Source organism: Urocampus carinirostris, chromosome 14 (genome assembly GCF_059441175.1).
Source record: "Urocampus carinirostris isolate Australia breed hairy pipefish chromosome 14, RoL_Ucar_1.0, whole genome shotgun sequence".
NCBI classification, from domain to species: domain Eukaryota; kingdom Metazoa; phylum Chordata; class Actinopteri; order Syngnathiformes; family Syngnathidae; genus Urocampus; species Urocampus carinirostris.
In genome coordinates, this window is record NC_142362.1 from 16,696,565 (window position 1) to 16,720,567 (window position 24,003).

The 24,003-nt window shown below is 39.9% G+C and overlaps 1 protein-coding gene across 2 annotated transcripts; it reads left to right on the forward strand.

The window, feature by feature from the left end:
- The first annotated feature begins 138 nt into the window (after positions 1-138).
- On the forward strand, positions 139-23,302 carry fap (fibroblast activation protein, alpha). 2 transcript variants are annotated; one of them, XM_088352334.1, is made up of 26 exons: positions 139-404; positions 477-561; positions 6,896-6,985; positions 7,055-7,149; positions 7,229-7,303; positions 8,644-8,696; positions 8,922-8,994; positions 9,074-9,194; positions 11,289-11,443; positions 11,510-11,610; positions 11,687-11,819; positions 11,892-11,930; positions 12,004-12,102; positions 13,219-13,289; positions 13,366-13,419; positions 15,191-15,312; positions 15,408-15,470; positions 17,096-17,194; positions 18,830-18,899; positions 18,964-19,158; positions 19,225-19,279; positions 19,351-19,450; positions 21,149-21,207; positions 22,617-22,689; positions 22,819-22,931; positions 23,051-23,302. In XM_088352334.1, the coding sequence occupies exons 1-26, from the start codon at positions 402-404 to the stop codon at positions 23,153-23,155; spliced, it is 2,301 nt and encodes a 766-aa protein (XP_088208460.1). In that variant the 5' UTR covers positions 139-401; the 3' UTR covers positions 23,156-23,302. The 2 variants fall into 2 exon arrangements, with proteins under 2 accessions (XP_088208460.1, XP_088208461.1); XM_088352335.1 differs by having other exon boundaries at positions 22,819-22,892.
- The last annotated feature ends 701 nt before the right edge of the window (positions 23,303-24,003 follow it).

Below are 24,003 nucleotides of genomic sequence, written 5' to 3' on the forward strand. Positions count from 1 at the left end.
AGTGACATCACACAATCCTTTATTTCTTTCTTCGAGTACTAGTGATGTTTTGATTTTCTTAAATAAGCACTTTATGCATCACTAAAGGGGTTCGCAATAATTTCAAGTGCGTACTATGACGCACAAACAGCAAAGTGGAATATTGTACGTGCGCATTCGCGTTTGGATCCAAGTGATTTGATGCGGTTTCAAAAGTCTGGCGAGCTCCTGAAGATTTTCTCCCGTGCACGCGCGCGAGTGCACGTAACCAAGGGGTAAAGGAGAGGACCTTCCTCCAGGAATGTAACAGCGAGAGGGAATTTTGCTGCATTTTTACGCACGGAGCTCATTTTGGGTTGTGTTCGAGTGGTTGCTTCACGTTGTGGATTTATCACTCAGAGAACAATTTAGTTACGCGCATTATGGTGAGTGCAAATGCTTTTTCTAATTTTCTGGTGGAAACTGCGCAATAATGTGGGGTTGTGACCCGTCCACAGGGCGGCGTGGGCCATTTGGTGGCGGCTCTGGTGGGGGCGGTTACCTTTATCACTGTGGTCACCGTCACGGCAGTTTTTATGAGCAGTAAGTTCATTCCTGACTTAGAAAGTCTTGTTTGTTGAAGCTATGACATACGCATGCGCACTTGACCGTCATGTTAAGGTTTGCGTCGCTTTAATTATGACGCAATTTTCTTTTTTTAAGTCATCTTTTTCCTCTTACAGTTAAACTTTAGATTAACAAACTTGTCTTTTTGGCATTAGAATAGATTTAATTATGACGCAATCAAAATATAAATAGTTTTTCTTGGTTTTTTTTAAAGCCCGAGTGTGTAACATTTGACCACTAGGTGGCACTGCTGTCTAATGTGAACGAAAGCCAGTGTCACAGATTATAGATAGATAGATAGATAGATAGATAGATACTTTGTTCATCCCCGAAGGGAAATTCACATTTCCAGCAGCATCCCTGAGCTGAGAACAATCGAGAACAATCGAAAATAACACGGGAGCTGCTGGAGTGGCTGCCATTCGTGACGGCGCCGGAAGAAAAGATTCAATTTGAATCATTTACAAACAAACAAACAATTGAATCATGTACAAACAAACAAACAAAATATTCATGTTTCAATAAGTGGAGTGTTAATAAAATATTTCTGATACTGATATAACCAGATAAAACTAATTTTAAGTTACCTGTCCAAATGAATGTTGTGCCATCTCACCTTTCCCACTCTCTCTCCTGCAGTTGACTTGCTGCTGCTCGCTCCTGAAACTAATACTTACCTCTTTGTGTATTGCCTGCATATGGCGACACCCTCTTTCAGCTTGTCTGTCAGAACCTTGATCTCCTCCTAAAATGCTTAATTACTCGTATGCAATAGTATAACTGTTTCGAGCAGAATGTGGACTATTGTAGGCTGTAAGGGTGACAATTACATATTCATAATTTACAAGAATGCACATGAACCCCAGGATACAGTGACAGTACCTAATACTTTTATTCTATTGTTTTATCCGTGGTAACAGGGTTTCGGAAGGCATTCGCTGTACATCATAGGTTTCTATACCCCTCCATATGGCAAATTCACTATGCGATCCCCACCTCAAGACGGATTAATGTTGTTTCCTGGGGGTCTACTTTAGTAAATGGTCTGCATTTATAGAGCGCTTTAGTGTAGCAGAAAGATCCCAGGCAAAAAAAAAACAGCAACATCTTGGTAGGGATTCCACTATGTAAAAGAAATACAAATTTCTCGACCTATGCCTTTTTTTATATATAAAATAAGAACACTGGTATGATAGTTCATTTATTTTTGCCGGGTATTCAAATCAATGTTTGTTGTTTTTTTTTTTAACTGAGTGAAAGTTTTTTTTTTACAACTATAAGTCAAGTCAAGTCAAGTCATTTTTATTTGGATAGCCCTAAATCACGAAGAGTCTCAAGAGCTTCACAGATTATTACACCATATTACACAGACTATTTTTCAGAATATTATTATACATTCCCCTGCTCTGGAGCCGACGAGAAGAGTAGGTTATTCATATGCTATAGAGTAGAAGTGAGTTTTAACACACTGTGCCTTTAATGAAATGAGGAAATATCAACTTTTAAAAAGCAACTTGTCATAGCTTTAAAATGGATCTTTTTTGAGACACAATCAAACATATACTTTTTTCTTTTTGAATGAAAATGTCATTTTCAAAAAAGCAATTTGTCTCATCTGGCATCAATATATCGTAATATCATTTGAGATGGTCTAAATCTAAATTTTGTTTTAACAGAGTGTAATTTGCGGAAATTCTGCTTTTTACACCTACAAAAAATTTGAATTTTTGGAACTAACAGAAAAGCCTTTTTTTTTTTGCATCAAATCCTGACTAGCGGGGAAAAAAATCCAAGTCTCCCAAGTGACTGCCAGTTTTCCAAAATGATCAACAGCAATTTTTGCGTGATAAAAGGAAATTTGTGTTCAGACCTCTTAAGATGCCAAGTTTTCCCATATGTTTAAAACCAAGATGAATCCATATATCCACTTGAAATAATTAACTGATTTGAGTTGGAAGATAGAGTAGCACGGCAGCATAGTAGCGCTTGTGCGGCCCAGTTCTGAGGTCATGAGATCGAACCTCCTGTGTGGAGTTTGCATGTTTTTCCCGTGCTTGCGTGGGTTTCCTCCGGGCACTCCGGTTTCCTCCCACATTCCAAAAACATGCATGCCAGGTTAATTGGCCGGTCCAAATTGTCCCTAGGTGTGAATGACAGAGTGAGTTGTTTGTCTGTGTGCCCTGCGACTGGCTGGCACCCAGTTCAGGGTGTCCCCTGCCCACTGCCCGATGATAGCTGGGATGGGTTCCAGCACCCCTGCGACCCTACTGAGGATAAGCGGTGCAGATAATGGATGAATGGATGGATGGTGTTGGATGATCAATGTTTGATAAATTTGAAAAATATCCGGAGCACAATATACTTATTTTAATTGTATGTGCTTTAGTTTTATCCTAAGCTGGCAAATTAACTAGCATCGGAGCATTAAAGCATTAAAGTTCACTTTATAATGTTACTGCTTCATCACAAGACAATGCACTCCTATTAGGAAAGAGCCTGTAACACATCATACTGTAGATCGCTGACCCCAACCACATTTGCAACCATGCGGCTTGTAAATTGGTGGCTAAAAAAATTGGAGAAAATGTACATGTTTTAATTTGAAATTTAATGCCTTTAGATCATTTGTTTTACATGTTAAACTTTTAACAAGTTCACTGAGCGACCATGTGTACGAAATACACAATGTAAATAAGACAACATTGTCGAATCAGACCAGTCTTTTTTCATTTTAAGTATTTTTCTCTTACAATAATCAAAAGTATCTACCATTTGTTTGATAGAGAGCATGTCATTATTTTAAGTGTGTCTTTTCTTATTTTACCATGGAAATTAGGTAGAATATCTATACAAGAACAATGTATATGTTTTTTTATAGCTTGCCACTCCTTGCACATTTGATCTCTGCACTATTGTTACTTACAGTGTTATTACTTACAGTGTTATTGTTACAATATAATGGTACTGTGTACCTGACTTGTTAACCTGACTGCCCATCTTGCACATCTGGTTAGCGTCTCTTCTTGCACTATCGGCACTATGGTAAATAACACAATACAGCTTTATTTATATCTGTACACTGAAGGACACTGAGGGAAACTGTGGGAGTCAGATCCATCGACATTTCGTTCTGTATACACGTGTACTAGAATGACAATAAAGTAGATCTGAATCTGAATCTGAATCTGAATATATACAGACGCAGCCCTACTTACGAACAAGATGTATGTTTAAGGTTTATATATTATATTATGTTAAAGAAACCTGAATTGTTTTGTACTAAAGAAATAAACATTTCCTAAAATAATATGCTCTATAAAGATTAATAAAGTTGAATTTTACTTACTTTCGGAAGATAGCTTTAAAAGGTCCTCCATAATAAATAGTTGCCGAAAAAAGTGTTCCGACCATTTTCTCAACTGCATCAAGCTTTGTTATTCCACTTTCATTTAAAAAGAAAAACGTCTCTGTCACGAGGCGGAGTGGAGTGGAAGGAGTGATCGGACCAGAACGGAGGCAGGAGGCAGGAAGGGAGAACTCAATTGCGTGACGATCCATAAGTTTTATTTAACAAAATAAAAGTTGTCCAAAAGTCAGGGACAAGACAAACAAAAACATTCTTACAATCAAAACAGAACGGTACAGAGTTCCTCCGGCACGAACTCAACAGGACAGGGCATAACAGACGGAAAATGTTTTAAAAACTAAAACAGGACAAGGCATAGCAGACCGGGGAATGTGTAATGAGCCAGCGCCCGCCAAACCCACAACCCAGCCTTAAGTAGCAAACCAGCAATCAGCTGATCTGCTTCAGCTTGAGTTCGGGGGCGCGGCAGACTGGTCGCCATGGCGACCGTGACAGAGCCCCCCCTTTAAGGGACAGCTCCTGAGGTCCCCCAAAAAAAAGAAGAAAAAAAAATACTACCTCACGCCCCGGAAATGTTCGACGCTTGGCAGGGTTGGGGGGGTCCGGCAGGCAAACTGGACGGGCGAACACGAGGACAGACGGAATCGGAACCGGCGAACACCGAGGACAGACGGAATCAGAACCGGCAAACACAGAGGACAGACGGAATCAGAACCGGCAAACACAGGACAGACGGAATCAGAACCGGCAAACACAGAGGACAGACAGAATCAGAACCGGCAAACACAGAGGACAGACGGAATCAGAACCGGCAAACACAGAGGACAGACGGAATCAGAACCGGCAAACACAGAGGACAGACGGAATCAGAACCGGCAAAACAGGCGAGTCAGAATCGGAGACGGCAAAACAGGCAAGTCAGAATCGGAACCTGCAAAACAGGAGCAACAGAGTCGGACTGGCAGGCAGCAGAGTCGGACTGGCAGGCAGCAGAGTCGGACTGGCAGGCAGCTGAGTCGGACTGGCAGGCAGCTGAGTCGGAGTCGGACTGGCAGGCAGCAGAGTCGGACTGGCAGGCAGCAGAGTCGGACTGGCAGGCAGCGGAGTCGGACTGGCAGGCAGCGGAGTCGGACTGGCAGGCAGCGGAGTCGGACTGGCAGGCAGCGGAGTCGGACTGGCAGGCAGCGGAGTCGGACTGGCAGGCAGCGGAGTCGGAGTCGGCCCGGCGGGCAGCGGAGTCGGAGTCGGCCCGGCGGGCAGCGGAGTCGGAGTCGGCCCGACGGGCAGCGGAGTCGGAGTCGGCCCGACGGGCAGCGGAGTCGGAGTCGGACTGGCACGCAGGGGAGACGGAATAGCAGGCAATCGGCACGGGAGTCGGGCAGGCAGGCATGAGAGTCGAACAGGCAGGCGTCAATTCTTCCCGGGACCCCATTCGAGGCACAGCAATGGCCACGACGGGCGGGGCCGTGGTTCGAACGGGCAGGGAAGGTTACCTCTGCTTGCCAAACGGCGTCCTCCAGCTCTCCCCAAATCGCGCAGGGATCGTTCGCTGAGTTCAAATGTTGGCTGGCTCATTCTGTCACGAGGCGGAGTGGAGTGGAAGGAGTGATCGGACCAGAACGGAGGCAGGAGGCAGGAGGCAGGAAGGGAGAACTCAATTGCGTGACGATCCATAAGTTTTATTTAACAAAATAAAAGTTGTCCAAAAGTCAGGGACAAGACAAACAAAAACATTCTTACAATCAAAACAGAACGGTACAGAGTTCCTCCGGCACGAACTCAACAGGACAGGGCATAACAGACGGAAAATGTTTTAAAAACTAAAACAGGACAAGGCATAGCAGACCGGGGAATGTGTAATGAGCCAGCGCCCGCCAAACCCACAACCCAGCCTTAAGTAGCAAACCAGCAATCAGCTGATCTGCTTCAGCTTGAGTTCGGGGGCGCGGCAGACTGGTCGCCATGGCGACCGTGACAGTCTCACCTCTTCTTTACACTTGAGACCAACCATATTGAATGGATGCACGAGATATTAAACAATAAAAATGTCAAAGTTCTTAGCGCGCTGGAGATACAGCATAGAATGTTTACACACAAACTAGGAAGTAGAAGCCGGATTTCTTCTTCGGAATGGATGCTGGGTGACGCTGGAAATGTGAAATGTGAATTTCCTTTCGGGGATGAACAAAGTATCTATCTATCTATCTATCTATCTTTCACACCGCCACCCGCCAGTAGCGGCGAAAGAAGCACTACAGTACTCTCCTGTACTCGAAAAAAGGGGCACACAATACAAAATCACAGCAATATCCGGATATTTTTCGACATCCCAAAAAGAATGTTTGTATCTACCGTTTACATAAGTCGAATGCTCGGAAGTAGGGGAGCGTCAGTATATATATATATATATATATATATATATATATATATATATATATATATATATATATCCAGAATATATATAAAACGAGTAATAAAGTAAAAACCTTTGAAAAAAAATTGGCAGTGGAAAAGTCACACCTTTTGGAAGACGAAGTGAATTTTGATAAGTGATCCCCTCCAGACTTAAAAAAGTTTATGATAAGGTTGATAAATATAAAGAAAAATATCGGGACTCTCCTAAAAAACTGTTTGTTTTTTTAACAAATAATATGCACAGTTTTTTTCTCAATGTAAAAATGGTTACAAATCGGCAGCTCGGTTAAACCACACATTTTTGACTATTTTTTTTTTTGTGAGGGTTTTTTTTCATCATCATAACATAATAATCCTTCTGAGTATGGTTCATTTATTGTGAAATCTGTCATTCTTTCACATCCAAAAACAGTAGTAGGACAAGGAATACTTTTTTCCATAATGGCCCTGAAGAACAGTGAAGAGGCAACAGCAGCACCCCAAGTAATGCCAAGAAAACGAAGCATTGTTTGTCTAATTTTCTTTCAGACTCCCAAGGTCCGAAAGAGCCTTACACGCTAGGGGATTATTTTAACAACACATTGAGTTGGAGATCCTACAATCTGTACTGGATATCAGGTATTGACAACATTTTAAAGCCATCTTGTCACAACAGAACTCTGACTCTGTGTTTCTTTTCAACTGCAGATAACACCTATCTACACAAAGCAAGCGATGGGAACGTCTACCTCCACAATGTGGAAAAAAACACGGAATCAACGTTCATCACAAATTCGACCTTTGTATTATAGTCATTTGTATTACAATCATTGAATATTATTGGAGTGAGACATCTGTTTTTAAAGTTGTCTCCTATTCTAGGAGCAAGTGGGCGCCACGGACTACTTGTTATCAGCAGATCACGAATTAGTCGCATTTGAGAGCAATTTCACAAAGGTGAGAATAAACCTAAGATGATCACAAGCGGGCGGCACGGCGGCAAAGTGGTTGGCGCGTGCGTAGCACAGTTCTGAGGTCATGGGTTCAAATCCAGCTACCAGCCTTCCTGTGAGGAGTTTGCATGTTTTCCCTGTGCTTGCGTGGGTTTCCTCCGGGCACATTCCAAAAACATGCACGTCAGGTTAATTGGACGGTCCAAATTGTCCCTAGGTGTGACTGAGCAAGTGAGTTGTCTGTCAGTTCAGGGTGTCCACTGCCCACTGCCCGGAGATAGCTGTTATGGGCTCCAGCACCCCCGCGACCCTACTGGGGATAAGCGGTGAAGATAATGGATGGATGATCTCAAACAACATAGAAAGTAGGGTAAAATAATTTGTAAGACTATAACATAGCAAACCCCACCAAGAGGGTCATTTAATAAGTATTTCTTCCACAATTGACTTCAAATACTGTAGATGATGGGAAACCCCGGGTTATGACACAATTCCATTCTGATGTGGAGTTGCTGTATAGAGAGGGATAGAGATCTATGGTAGTTAGTTCATTGATTCCAAACCCCCAGTCACATAGATCAGTGATTTTCAACCACTGTGCTGCAAATATTATATTATATTATTTCTACAAATATTATGTCATTGTCAAGTGTCTGTGCTGTAAAAACTGGGGTTATTATAAATTATATTGTGATCAAACATACTGTTCAGTGTCATTTTATAACATTTTTGGTTAGTGGTGTGCCGCAAAAACTATAGGCAAGAAGCAGAAATGATGTCCAGCGTGAGGGAGGTGGAAGGAGGAAGCTAAACGTATTTTACCCCAACACAGAGGAGAAACATTTCTTTGGATGTAGTAATTTTGAGTTAAACTGATTGGTAAGCATATATCTAAATAGTTACCCGCGTAAAAGTAAGTCCATACTGTATAGAGTGTAGATCCCCCACAAATGGAGAAAAAAAAAACGGTCCGACCGGCCCGATTTCTTGATTGAAATTTAAAGCCCGAATTTTGGGCCGGGTCGGCTTCGGACGCAGACCCAAGATCTTAGCACTACTACCAGTGTGACGTGACCTGAGAAGGTAGAGTGGAGTAGCAAGTGGATGCAAAGTTAGAGAGTAGACAGCAACGGCTAGTTTTTTGATTATCAAAATAATTAAATAACATACTTTTTAGTCTTCTCGTAAATAAGGCCATCAGTTACATCTACATTTTTTGAAATGGTTTTCTTGTAAATTTTCTATTTTTACAAAATATTACTTATCAAGGACAAATACATATTTACACATAGACTGAATATGCCGTCATATTCCATTAATGAACTAACGATTCTATTTTTCCAGCAATGGAGACACTCGTACACAGCTACTTACAGCATCTATGACATGAGCAGTTCGTGAGTAAAAATGTTTTATTGTTCTAAAGACTAAATGTTGCAATTATCATCATGAAATTCAACCTGATTTCAAAAAGGCTTAACAGTTGGATTAAAATGAATTCAATATGTGTAAAAAAAAAATCAAATTTTAATTTTTGTGTGTTTAACAACCAGGAAATTTGCATGAGGAAAATTGAGCCCCTGTCATAAACACTCTCATAAATGTACTTTGTTTGACCGTAGTACGTTTTATCAAAATGTGAATCTACCACCCGTGGTGCAGTACTTCAGCTGGGCGCCAAAACAAAGGAAATTTGTAAGTTTCCACCGCCAACTCCTACTTTGTGGATACTGTTTCCACGCAAGTTTGTCAATGTGTCCTTGCTACTGTGCAGGCATACGTGCATGACTACAACATCTTTCTGAAACGTGACGTTGATGCCGAAGCTGTACAATTGACCAAAAATGGGAAAAAGGACCAGATCCTGAACGGTGTGCCTGACTGGGTGTATGAAGGTGAGGAACATTAGTACTTGTGTTTTGCATGTGTCTGTCTAACGTTTGATAGCAAGAGTGTCTTCTTGAAGCTCAGCAACTAATTTACAGTGGCTTGCGAAATTATTTGGCCCCTTTGAACTTTCTGACTTTTTTTTTACTTCAAACATAAAGATATAATTTCTTGTGAAGGATCAACAATAAGTGGGACACAATCGTGAAGTGAAACACACTTTATTGGATATTTTAAACTTTTTAACAAATTAAAAAAAAAAAAAAGTGGGCGTGCAAAATTATCCAGCCCCATTGAGTTAATACTTTGTAGCGCTACCTTTTGCTGCGATTACAGCTGCAAGTTGCTAGGGGTATGTCTCTATCAGTTTTGCACATCGAGAAACTGATATTTTTGCCCATTCCTCCTCGCAAAACAGCGTGAGCTCAGTGAGGTTGGATGGAAAGCGTTTGTGAACAGCAGTTTTCAGTTCTTTCCACAGATTCTCAATTGGATTGAGGTCTGGACTTTGACTTGGCCATTCTAACACCTTGATATGTTTTTGGGTGAACCATTCCATCGTAGCTTTTGGTTTATGTTTTTGATCATTGTCCTGTTGGAAGTCAAATCTCTGTCCCAGTTTTGCAGACTCCATCAGGTTTTCTTCCAGAATGGTCCTGTATTTGGCGTCATCCATCTTCCCTATCCCTGTTGAAGAAAATCAGGCCCAAACCATGATGCTGCCACCACCATGTTTCACTGTGGGAATGGTGTGTTGAGCGTGATGAGCTGTGCTGCTTTTACACCAAACATAACGTCTTGCATTGTTGCCCAAAAAGTTTGATTTTGGTCTCATCTGACCAGAGCACCTTCTTCCACATGTTTGGTGTGTCTCCCAGGTCGCTTGTGGCAAACTTTAAACAACACTTTTTATGGATATCTTTAAAAAATGGCTTCCTTCTGGCCACTCTTCCATAAAGGCCAGATTTGTGCAGTATACCACTGATTGTTGTCCTATGGACTGATTCTCCCACCTCAGCTGTGGTTCATCCAGTGTGATCATGGGCCTCTTGGCTGCATCTCTGATCAGTTTTCTCCTTGCATGAGCTGAAAGTTTAGGGGGACAACCCGATCTTGGTAGTTTTGCAGTGGTCTGATACTCCTTCCATTTTAATATTATTGCTTGCACAGTGCTCCTTAGGATGTTTAAAGCTTGGGAAATCTTTTTGTATCCAAATGCAGCTTTAAACTTCTCCACAACAGTATCTCGGACCTGCTTGGTGTGTTCCTCGTTCTTCGTGATGCTCTCTGCGCTTTAAACAGACCTCTGAGACTATCACAGTGCAGGTGCATTTATACAGAGACTTGATTACGCACAGGTGGATTCCATTTATCATCGTTAGGCATTAAGATCAACATTGAATTATTCAGTGATCCTCACTGAACTTCTGGGCAGAGTTTGCTGCACTGAAAGTAAAGGGGCTGAATAATTTTGCACATCGACTTTTTCATTTTTTATGGGGTTTAAAATAGTTTGAAATATCCAATCAAGAGTGATCCACTCTATGATTGTGTTCCACTTATTGTTGATTCTTCACAAGAAATTACAGTTTTATATATTCATTTATTGGTATCAACAATGTGCTGTGCAATAAACAAAGATTTAACAAAATGCCAAAGCGCTATGTTTGTCCCCATGACTCTCCTCAACTCACTCATTCACTCGATATCTAAATTCCACAAGAAACGACTACAGAACATATCTCCCCCCTTGATGCTTCTCAGTTCTTTTGAGCATAGTTCCTTAACACCCAAAATTTGATAAAATTTGACACTAAAGCACTCATTTGGATTTGGTCTCTGAAGCTTATGAACTCACCCAAGTTTTACTGCACTATTTTCTCATGCACTTACAACTGAGGCTAGTCTACAAGGTCAATGTTGCCTCTTCTTATATTGTTTTTCATTTCATTTGTTTCATGTAATTTATTTATCTTATCTCGTTGTAGACAATGTTCACTGCGTTGTTATCAATGACAATAAATACAATTCTAATTCTAATCCATTTATTTTTATAACTACTTGAATGTAAGCTAGTGATGTTATTTTTGGTCTAACTTTAGAGGAAGTGTTTGCATCAAATGGAGCCTTGTGGTGGTCCACAAGCGGAGCATACCTGGCCTACGGCGAATTTGATGTCACGCAAGTCAGAAAAATGAAATTGACCTGGTTCGGGGGAGACCAATACTCTGAAACCGTGACCATTCCATATCCAAAGGTGCAATAAAATAGAAACATACTGAATATTTGTGTTTCTTGTTTTCATGTATTGTATTGTTTACAGGTGGACACTCGACTGACTGAAGTCAAACTATACGTGGTCAATACTCTTACTCCTCAGACTCCCGCAAAAATGATCCTGCCCCCCGCAGCTCTCAGAACCAGGTTCCAATTTTCATTTTTCATCTTTCAGCCGCGTCGAGTTTGGCCTGTTTTCCATTTCTTGTCACTTTGTGTTCAGCGATTACATTTTGAGCTCTGTCACCTGGGTCACGGACGAGCGCCTCGCGGTGCAGTGGCTCACCAGAAATCAGAACTACGTCCTTGTGCAGCTCTATGACTTGGAAGGAGGCGACTGGAAAGAAAACCCGCAGGTCGCTGTAATGTTGATGCGATTTGAACCCGTTTACGTGCTGTTTAAATACAACTTTTTGTCTTCTTTGTAGAAATTTGAACAAATAAGCAAAACAGGCTGGATTGGCCATGTAAGTTATACTCCAGGCTGTACAATTCATTAAGCAGACTGATGAGAAAACAAATGTTTTTTTTCTTGTGCAGTACGGGCCGCTACCTCTATTTTTTGCTGACGATAAACTGAGTTTCTACAAAGTGATGAGTGACACCAATGGCTACAAACATATTCATTACATTAAAAATGTAAGTGATCTTGGAAAAGAACAAACGGTTTATTTTCTTTCCCTTTGTTCCGGACCACATGGGCCGCTGGTTCGTTCTCTTTGGGTTTTTTTTAGTCAATTTATCACGTACTGTCCCGGGTTTCGGCACCAAAATGTTAAGGATAATATTTTCTTAATATGTTAAAAACTGACGTGACCAGGAAGAGAGGCAAATGTAGGTTTACAAATTTATTCACTGCGCAGTGGGTAGCCTGGACGAGTCTCACACCATGCCCACGCAGCCAACGGGTTTTTATTCAAAAGTTCGCGCATGCGCAGGAAATATCAATGACATCACACATACGTCTTTCGGTTCAAAGTTCGCGCATGCGCAGGAATTGTCAATGACGTCACACATACGTCCTTCGGTTCAAAGTTCGCGCATACAACGAAGAATGGCAGAAATATATGTGTGCATTAAAATCAAACTATGTGTGTGTGCTTTAAAGATTGTTCATACATTCAAAATAGAAAAATAGTAAATACAAAATAGTAAAAACGAGTTGGACTGTAAGTCAAGTTCATCAGGATTATTTGTAACATAGAACACAGAGAAATACACAATTAACTAAATATGATCTGCTTTTACACATATGTGCTTTTCACTAATAAGGACAATCATTTTGACTAGTTCACGGTTCATAGATCCTTTAACCAAGTGTTTCATAAGGGTTCCAATTCCTGTGGTATGACTTGGGCAAGTACAGCCTGGCAGCGCCCATCCTTTTCCGGGCAGTTTTTTTTTTCTTTAGTTGGGGTTTGTTCGCCCTCATGAAACAGATAGTACTGGTTTCCTCTGATCTGACTGAGATACAGCACTTTCATCTCCTGGTCGCTGTTATTCTTCGGTGTAAAGGCGGCTCGTGGCATTGACGGGCAGGGGCGTTTAGACAGTGCAAATTACTACTTTCTAAAGAAAATTGGACAGCGTACTTGAGCATCTTTTTTAATAGTTTTGCTTTTGAAAATACATTTCGCTAAGATCTTTTTAAATCCAGTTTTAGTTTTTTCACGGAAAGTAACATTTTTATGTCCGCTAGCTGTCTGCGGTGCGATACCGGAGTAGATGATACCTGACTCAAGATATCTTTTTAAGGGCAAGGCAAGACCGGTTACTTCAGGCAACTGGGAAGTAATTTACATAACCAAGCTGACGAAAGATGCTATGTGAGTGACAATCCCAATCGGTTACTGTGGAATATATAAATTTATATTTTTACCTGAGATACCTTCTCTTTCACAGATACTTTGTCAGTAATGAGCATGAGGGTGTGCCCGTGAAGAGAAATGTCTATAGGTAAGGATTTCTTTACTTAATTCTCTAATTAGTTTTATTTTAATTGATAGACGGCAGACTTGTGGGACACGGCGAACCTGCTTCCCGAAGTTTTCCCTTTACCGTGTGGAATAAGATTTTTTAGACCCTTTTTATGGCATTTTCCAAATGATATGACATCAACAACAAATTATTCAACATGTCAAACTTCGCAGTGTTACTGTGTAAAGATACGTTTATAAGGTGCCTGTTTGTCTAGATAAAATGCTGGTCTGCTTTTGGTTTGTGTCATGGCATCATGAATATTCTGATATGACTCAGCACTTTTGGTTTTGCTGACTCAGAATTTCTTTCAGCAAAAAGGAGCAAGGGGATGACTGAACAACTGCTTTAAAACGCCCAGTCTCCAGTCTTCTTGTGTTTTCTATTTGGATTTTTTTCATCTTGAGGTTAATTTATAAACATTATATATGTAGACGATTACATCTTTGGGCTGTTTGTACGACCATTTCAGGATTTTAGTCTTCATCTGGACAGTGTCTTACTTTTTGGGTTTTCCATTCTCATGTGCCAACGTGGGTGATCCTCTAATGGCGCACAGCCATTCTAGTTTGCCCTGAATTTATTTGCTACGGCTCCAAATGCTTGCAGTGATGCTAAAGTCAAAGGCAAAAACATTAAAATCCAGGAAATTAATTATGCGAAAGTCGAGAAATATGAAGTAAGTGCACAAATTGCTACCCTCGCTAAATTGCATGGCCATAACCAGGCGACAATTAGGGCTATGGTTAAAATTAGGGGATCTTTTAGGGCATAACAATCTTCTTAAGTGGAAGTTTTAAAATTAGTTTTCATTATAAATGGCCATCTCCTCCGCCCTCTGCATCCAACTGCTATCCCCAATGTACCGGCTCATGTCACATCACTATCCATCGATCTACCCTGGTCATATTCCTCAAGAGAGGTGACCAACAGCAAGACGAACACATTCAAAAACAAAGAAAATTAAAAAAGGGAAAAAGTAGCAAAAACACACACAAAAATGTTTGGACCACAGCCCACCCAAATGCCCAAACACCCAAACAAGTGAAGCACCTCGGCACACAAGTTAGTCATGCTTTCGTCCCTCCAGATGAAACGGGAACACAAGAAAGTTGCCATTTCACTCGGGTCAGAGTGACACAACACATTCTTCAGGGCCTGACAGCTTTCACTGGTTTACCCCTGCCGCATCATACAGGTGCCCTGCCCAACCCTTAGAATGCGTCTAAACATCCAACTATCCTTTTACAACAAATCATTCCTATCATCAACAAGAGCTCGAGCTTCCATTATATTTAGACCTCTTTCCTGCAGTGCACTCATAACACCATCCATCCACGTCAATTGCGGCCTTCCTCTTTGTCTTCTTCCATTTACTTCTGCTCTGAAGATTCTCTTCAACATTTGCTCCTCATCCATCCTCTCCATGTGTCCAAACCAACCGAGTACTCTCTTATCTACACGCTTGCTCAGTTCCACTACTACTCCAGTTCTGTCTCTCACAATTTCATTTCTCAATCTATCCAATCTTGTCACTCCTAACATACTCCTCAAACAATTCATCTCAAAAACATTTAAAAAACATTTACATCACACCAAAGGTAAATCAAATCACTTTTGCGATCCCTATCTCAGAACCGAATGATGTCGTATCCCGTGGGTCTCCTGTATTTTTGTTGAATCGGAAAACATTTAACGTGACGTGAGTTGGGCCTCCCACCTGAATGGTTTTGTGTTGACTGCGTTTCAGGGTGGACTTGGATCGTGAAAGTTATCGTCAGTGCCTCACCTGTTATGTTGACAAGAAAGACTGTCAGTACAATTCAGCTTACTTCAGCACGGACGCCTCCTTCTACCGCTTGAGCTGTCACGGTCAGTGGCGTGCGCTTTGACACGTACGATCACCTGTGGCCTGTGAACAAAAGCGTAGATTCAAGACGCTACGTTTCTGTGTTTGTTCGGATCAGGACCAGGTTTGCCCAAGTACATGCTCTTTGCCAATCGTCATCAACACTCAGGTGGGAGTGAATGTACGTATACCCACGAGCACATTCGCCACAAGCTCATTGTCAGTTCATCCGTTGCGAGTTGGCTGAATCTATTTTTGTGTTTGTACACTGCAAAAATAAAATAATACACCATTGGCAGGGAATTTTGCTCATTTTAAGTATATCTTTTAATTTTATAAAATTGTATATTGTTTTTCTATTCAGATAAGAAAATGTAAACTCAAAGACCAAACATGTTCATCATTTAAAGGGACAGAGTGTATTATTTGATCACCAGATATTCCCGCATGGTGTATTACAACAAGAAACGAGTGCTGAAATACAATCTACGGAGACTTAAAGTGACCAAAACAAATAATTTTAGTTTTTACCAGCCTATTCATATTTTTGGTTAAGTTTAGTAGCAAGATGGAGGACAATGGTCAGCTCCCTCTAGGTGGGGCTCATGTTGAGTGCTAATTTCTCGGTCTTCAAGTAGTTTAAGAATGCTTTTTAAGATAATGGTTCATTAATTCTTATGCTTATTAAATAAATCAACATTTTTAATGACCTTTTTTGCCACAAGAAGGCCATAAGTAATACAAACTATTCCTTTAAGCATGTTTTTCCTAATATTTGTTGAACAAAATATACTTCCATCGGCTTGATAAAATAGTTTTACTCATTTTAAAGATTATTTTGTTATGGAATTCAAGAAAAAAAGATTAAATATTGTAAAGTAAGAAAAAATATCCTTAAAATGAACACAATTTTCTGTGTTATACACTGAAAAAAATAAAAAAGTCCCCATTGGCACCAAATTTTACTTATTTCAAGTCTAATATTTCCAGTTAAAAATATTTTACTTGTTTTTAAATCATATACATTGTACCTTTAAGCATTTTTTTAAAATCTAATACTGGCCGAACACATTTATTAAAATGAGAAAAATGTTTTATCATTGACTAGATAAGATAGTTTTAATCATTTTAAGGATGATTTTTGTTATTGTATTTGAGAAACAAGATCAAAAATGGTAAAGTAAGAAAAACAAACAGAGGACGATTTTCTGCCTTGTACACTGGAAAAAGAATATGATATTATCCTATTGGCACAAAATATTGCACATTTATACTTGAAATCAGGAAAATTGTATTATTTAGCATTCTTATTTAGTAAATAATTTTGCTTATTTTACCATCTATTTATCTATCTACTCTGTTAATATTCCTCAAGAGGGGTGACTGACAGAAAGATAAATACATACACAAAAACAAAGAAAAGAAAAAACGAAAAAGTAGCAAAAAAAAAAATTGACCATAGCCAACCAAAATGCTCAAACACCCAACAAGTTAAGCATCTCAGCACCCAAGTTGGTCATGCCTATTTTAAGAATTGTATTTTAATCTTGGTAGGAAAAAAATCTTAAATGGGACTAATCAGTTAACATTTTTTAATAGAACAAATGTTTATTTTAAGAATATTTTATTTATTGCACCCAAGCGACCCTTACTGAGGATGGGCAGTGCAGAAAATGGATGAGCATTTTATTTATCAGGTCACAAAATAACTTAAAACAAGAAAATATAAACAAAATGAGCAAAATTGTCTGCCTAGGGTAAGAATTATTTTTTTCTTGTGCATATCGTTGTATCATTTTTTTGTAGTGCTTACTACTCTCGAAGACAACAAAGATTTTGGAGAAGTTATCAAGCATTTCCGAATACCAAGGGTGAAATACGGTACCATAAAAATTGCAGGATTTGGTAAGATTTTTTTTTTTAAATGTTAATTGCAAGTGGCAGCTATATACAGGGAGTGCAGAATTATTAGGCAAGTTGTATTTTTGAGGATTAATTTTATTATTGAACAACAACCATGTTCTTAATGAACCCAAAAGTCTCATTAATATCAAAGCTGAATATTTTGGAAGTTGGAGTGGGGCTTTTTTAGTTTTAGCTATTTTAGGAGGATATCTGTGTGTGCAGGTGACTATTACTGTGCATAATTATTAGGCAACTTAACAAAAAACAAATGTATACCCATTTCAATTATTTATTTTCATCAGGGAAACCAATATAACAGCTCAACATTCACAAATATACATTTCTGACATTCAAAAACAAAACAAAAACAAATCAGTGACCAATATAGCCACCTTTCTTTGCAAGGACACTCAAAAGCCTGCCATCCATGGATTCTGTCAGTGCTTTGATCTGTTCACGATCAACATTGAGTGCAGCAGCAACCACAGCCTTCCAGACACTGTTCAGAGAGGTGTACTGTTTTCCCTCCTTGTAAATCTCACATTTGATGAGGGACCACAGGTTCTCTATGGGGTTCAGATCAGGTGAACAAGGAGGCCATGTCATTAGTTTTTCTTCTTTTAGACCCTTTCTTGCCAGCCACGCTGTGGAGTACTTGGATGCATGTGATGGAGCGTTGTCCTGCATGAAAATCATGTTTTTCTTGAAGGATGCGGACTTCTTCCTGTACCACTGCTTGAAGAAGGTGTCTTCCAGAAACTGGCAGTAGGACTGGGAGTTGAGCTTGAGTCCATCCTCAACCCGAAAAGGCCCCACAAGCTCATCTTTGATGATACCAGCCCATACCAGTACCCCACCTCCACCTTGCTGGCGTCTGAGGCGGACTGGAGCTCTCTGCCCTTTACCGATCCAGCCACGGGCCCATCCATCTGGCCCATCAAGACTCACTCTCATTTCATCAGTCCATAAAACCTTAGAAAAATCCGTCTTGAGATTTTTCTTGGCCAAGTCTTGACGTTTCAGCTTGTGTGTCTTGTTCAGTGGTGGTCGTTTTTCAGCCTTTCTTACCTTGGCCATGTCTCTGAGTATTGCACACCTTGTGCTTTTGGGCACTCCAGTGATGTTGCAGCTCTGAAATATGGCAAAACTGGTGGCAAGTGGCATCTTGGCAGCTGTACGCTTGACTTTTCTCAGTTCACGGGCAGTTATTTTGCGCCTTGGTTTTTCTACACGCTTCTTGCGACCCTGTTGACTATTTTGAATGTAACGCTTGATTGTTCGATGATCACGCTTCAGAAGCTTGGCAATTTTAAGAGTGCTGCATCCCTCTGCAAGATATCTCACTATTTTTGACTTTTCAGAGCCTGTCAAGTCCCTCTTCTGACCCATTTTGCCAAAGGAAAGGAAGTTGCCTAATAATTATGCACACCTGATATAGGGTGTTGATGTCATTAGACCACACCCCTTCTCATTACAGAGATGCACATCACCTGATATGCTTAATTGGTAGTAAGCTTTCAAGCCTATACAGCTTGGAGTAAGACAACATGCATAAAGAGGATGATGTGGTCAAAATACTCATTTGCCTAATAATTCTGCACTCCCTGTACGTTCACTTGTTTATTTTCCCGACAGATCTATGGTATGAGATGATGTTACCCCCCAATTTTGTTTCATCCAGAAAGTACCCTCTACTTATTGACGTGTAAGTTGCGCACTAAAACCAACAAAAGCCCAAATCAATTTTAACTGTTACACTGCCATGCCAGATACGGTGGCCCCTGTAGTCAAAGAGTGGACTACCGTTACAAGTTGAGCTGGAGTAGCGTCCTTGCCAGCGAACACGGGATCATTGTGGTAAGATTTGACGGCAGAGGAAGCGGTTACCAAGGCGACGCCATCATGCACTCCATCTATCGTCGTCTCGGGTCATTCGAGGTGGAGGATCAGATCACGGCAGCCAGGTAGGAATTATAACACCAACTGTGAACGGACCCCAATTTTTTTTGCTCATTGCAATTTGCTTTTAGGTATTTTGCCACTTTGCGTTATGTGAACCAAAACCGCATGGCTATTTGGGGCTGGGTAAGTTGAAACATGAATGTAATCTTTTTTTTAGTTGATTTTTGAGACACTTTTCCTCAATTGATTTTCAGTCCTACGGTGGTTATGTGACCCTGATGGCCCTGAGTGCAGGAACTGATGTTTTTAAGTGTGGAATTGCTGTCGCTCCAGTTGTCAAGTGGGAAAATTACGGTGGGTGTGCACGGTATCTCACAAAAATACAGCCTTTTAAGACCTGATAATAAAAGTGAGCTTAACCGTAAGTGGTCTGAGTACTGACATACTGACCTGCTCTCATAGTCACAATATTTACGTCCATTTGCTCAAATAAACTTTTTTTTCATCTTTTTTTAGGTTTGGCTTGGCGTTTGAACTTTACTAGAAGCAGGCCTTTTCTTCCTTTCACCCTTAGCATTTTACACCAACAAAGACAAAATGTGTTCCGCCCTGAACAGCTCTGATAAAAGTGAGATAAAACCAGATGGGGGCAATGGAAAATGAAGCATAAGGGCTCTTTGAACGCAGTTGGGGATTGTTAACACATACTTATTACATATTTTATAATTTCTACTTATTAAGGGACACCTCAAATGACGCACCCCCACTTTAAGTACACGCAACTTTTTTCACTATTTGTTTCCGTTACACATATTCTGCCAGTTGAGCAGAACTGTTGAACATCTGCCGATTGATATCAGTACAGGGTGCCAGCGTATATCTGCCGCTGTGCTTGGCAAAGCACCGAGTTTCCATTCATGTAGCACCTGCTTGAAGTCTGCCAATGGTTTATAGGTTTAAAGCCAAATAAATAATGCAAAGACTGTTTTTGTAGTGTTTACAAGATCACTAACTGTTTATGCATATGAAATAAATGTTTCTTCATTAATGTGATTTTTTTACTTTAATGCCTTTATGAAATTTTAATAATGTCATTTGGGTCATGTTGTACAAAACAACCCTAAAACTGGATTATATTTCATTACGGCAACACAAAAAGGCTCATTTTGTTAAAAAGCTCAAAAATTGGGTCATAATGTTCCATAAATCCAAAAAGGTTAACAAATGACAAAAGAAGAGAAACTTTTTTGTTTACATTTCAGGAACCATATTTTGGATGCAACACCTGTACTCTCTTCTAAACTTATTTATATCCAGTATTATTATATTGTACAAAACATTTCAATAGAATCATTTTTTTCTCAAACAACAATTTCAAACTACACTAACAAGCAACACTGCAAATAATAAATCCTTACACTAGTGAGAATTTTGCTCATTTTAGGTATAAATGTTAAGCCTAATTGTATGAGATTTTTTCCTAATATCATTGTATAATGAAAAAAAAAACCTCATCTATTAGATTGAAGTGTAGACGTTTTACTTGTTTTAAGAAATTGATTGAAATAAACACCAAAAGTATCTTCTATCTACTAGATTGACACTACTTTTTTATTTTAAGTGATTATTTATTTTTATTATAGAAATTAGGCTAAAAGTAGTGAAAAAAAAGAAATAAAATAAAAATAATTACAATTAAAATGAGCTACATTTCCTGCAAAAAACTTGTGACTCTAGCTAATATTCCAAATAAATGGTGCAACATCTTGTTTAATTTTAGTTGTACATCAGAAGTCTTAGGCTTTCCCAGTTTTTCATACCCGGCAATTAATAACGACTTTATGTATTCCTGAAGAAGCCAGAGGTAGAAACATAAATTGGTCATGAAGAAAGTTTAGCGGGCTGTAACTTTATTTGTTAAGATGACATGATACCGGCAGGTCACAACCGTATTCCCAGGCCAGCGCCAAACTATTAATATAGGAAGCCATGTGATTTGCAAACTTTTTCTGGTTAAAAATCCCTAATGAACACTGTTCTTTTTGTTTGCAGATGCTGTGTACACTGAACGATACATGGGCACCCCTAAAACCAATAAAATAGGTTACCAGGTAAAAATGTGGTACAGTAGCCCCCTGGGATATGACAAATGCATTTTGAGGAGATGATGGCAAAGTGGAATTGCCATATTTTTGTGTGATAGAAACCTAAGGTAATGCGCGATAAAAGCTAAACACCGGTACCCCAAATAACAAACAATAAACTAACAAAATAGTATATAGTGAATACTACTTAAGTGTAATATACATGCATATGATTAACTAACATTATAAAAATGTACATGTAAAGGAAAAGGAGACAGCGAATACAGATAGAAAATGAAACTAACTTTAAACCTTCATATGCGAGTAACTCCCGTTACTTTAGTTGCCCTCTTACTTTTATACTACATTTGATCACCCTTTGGTTACGGTAACTTGGCAAGGGCAGTGATTTATGGGCCTTCCTATTACTTGATCATCGCAAGCTTTGTTTCCATGGATATCATGTTTGTACTTCTCCCTTTGTCATCACTGTAAGCTTTGGACTCAGAGTGAATAAATATTTTACAAAAAATACAGTATTGCCGACGCACAAAGTCTTTACGAACCACACGAGATTCTGAACCAAATGACAAAGGAGAAAGGCATTGTGGGAGGTATTTCAACAAATAGAATTTCTGAAGTTTTATGTGGCCTCATAATGAATGGTGTTGGGACTGCACTGCAGGAAAGAAGTCTAAATATAGTGAAAGCTAGAGCTCTTGTTGATGATAGGAATGAGTAGAGAGGTGTTGTAAAAGGATAGTGGGATGTTTAGATGTGTTGTAAGGGATGGGCAGGGCACCTGTATGATGCGGCAGGGGTAAACCAGTAAAAGCTGTCGGGCCCTGCTGTTGAACAGAAGAGTGTGTTGTGTCACCCTGATCCGGGTGCCATGGCCGCTTTCTTGTGTCCCGTTTCATCTGGAGGGACGAAAGCATGAGCAACTTGGGTGCCGAGGTGCTCGACTTGTTTGGGTGCATTTTGGTTGGCCATGGTCCAAAAATCTTTGGGTGTGTTTTTTGCTACTTTTTCATTATTTATTTTCTTTGTTTTTGTGTATGTGTTTGTCTTGCTGTCGGTCACCCCTCTCGAGGGATATGACCAGGGTAGATAGATAGAAGTTTTATGATTATCGTGTGACACACTGATAGTAAACCAGCATTTTATATGACGTTGACCAATAGCAGACAGGCAACTTACGCATGGTAAAGTTTCATTTTGTACGTTTTGGCCATGCAAAATATTTTTATTGTTGGTGTCGTATAGAGGGTAAAATGTTATAAAGAGGGGATTAAAAACCATCTTATGCCACACAGTAAAGTGAAAATGTTGGAAAGCGGGGATGCTGTATACAGGGGGTCTACTGCATACATTAAAAAGTTAAGAAAACTACTGATATTGTCAACAGCTGTCATAACATTTCTTTATTTCAACAGAATTCCTCAGTATTAACCCGAGCAAAGAACTTCAGGCGTGTAAAGTTGCAGCTCATCCAAGGCACGGCAGACGGTGAGCTTATCTGATCTTGTTTTCACACCGGCCGGTGCAAGAAGCTCCCATTTGAACAAATGGACTCTTGTGCGCCGGCACGGAAAATGGACAAGCAAATAACATCAGCGGCCGCGTGTTTTCCCGTAGACAATGTCCACTTGCAACACGCCGCGCAGCTCAGCGAAGCTCTGACCAAAGAACAGGTGCTGTTTAGGTCTATGGTAAATATGCGCATGCAGGAAAATGGTGTCTCCAACGAGGTAATATTGACCTCGTCAATGTTTGATTTTATGAATGAATGGAAATGCTTGCAAAGTGGGGAACGGTGTTCTTTTCGGGAGGATACGAATAACAGGTTGTTTTCATCTTGTTGTTTCAGTGGTACACGGACAAGGACCATTCTCTCACAGGCGCCAGGCAACACCTATACACCCTTTTGACTGACACTATACATAATTGTTTAAGTGGAAAATGGGGGAAATGAATTCATTTAGAACACCTTTAATGTTCAGTTGATACCTGTACACTTTTTTTTGTTTTCAGGTAAAATTTGCATTTGAGTTTACATTAATAAATGAAACGTACAACCTTTATTACTTTGACCAAATAAATTGATATCATGATAAAGTGATTTATTATATTTTTGTCAAGAACCGGAACAGGATCAGAACCAAATGCGATATGTTTCTCACACAGGCCTTTTATTTTACGGGAAATGGGGAGTCGTGCACGTTAAGCAGCAGTCTGGCGTGGAATGATAGGAAGCCAGAGGCCGATGAGATCGATACCTTGCCCGAGCAGATACCGGACAGGACGGGACAGACAGGATTGATATCAAAACAAGATATTGAAATTCAACAAAACAACAAGGAACCATACTGAACAGGAAATACTAACAGGAAACAGGACTGAGTCAAAACCCACGTCTTGCGGGGCAGAGGTTTGTTGACGGACTGACAGATAAAGAGTGAGAGCACTGAGCTTAAATAGACGGAAAGCCAATCTGTCAACAAACCGCAGCTGGCGCCACACGGGCGGGGGCAATTGGGCGCCATGGCAACTGTGACAATTTTTTCTAATTGGCCCATGTTTTTGCTAAAAGTACATTGCATTGTTTTTTTTTTTGTTTTTGTTTTTTATAATTCGTCCCTTCTTGATACATTCATTCATTACCACCCTCACCGCACATTTAAAAAAACTGAATAAATAAACAGATTACTTTCTTTTTATCAGTCATGTAAGATGCTTTAGCTAATGTGTCACCAATTAGTTTTCAATCTAAGAGCTTCTTTTCTTTTGTTACCCATTAGGGCCAGTTCTTGAGAATGTCTA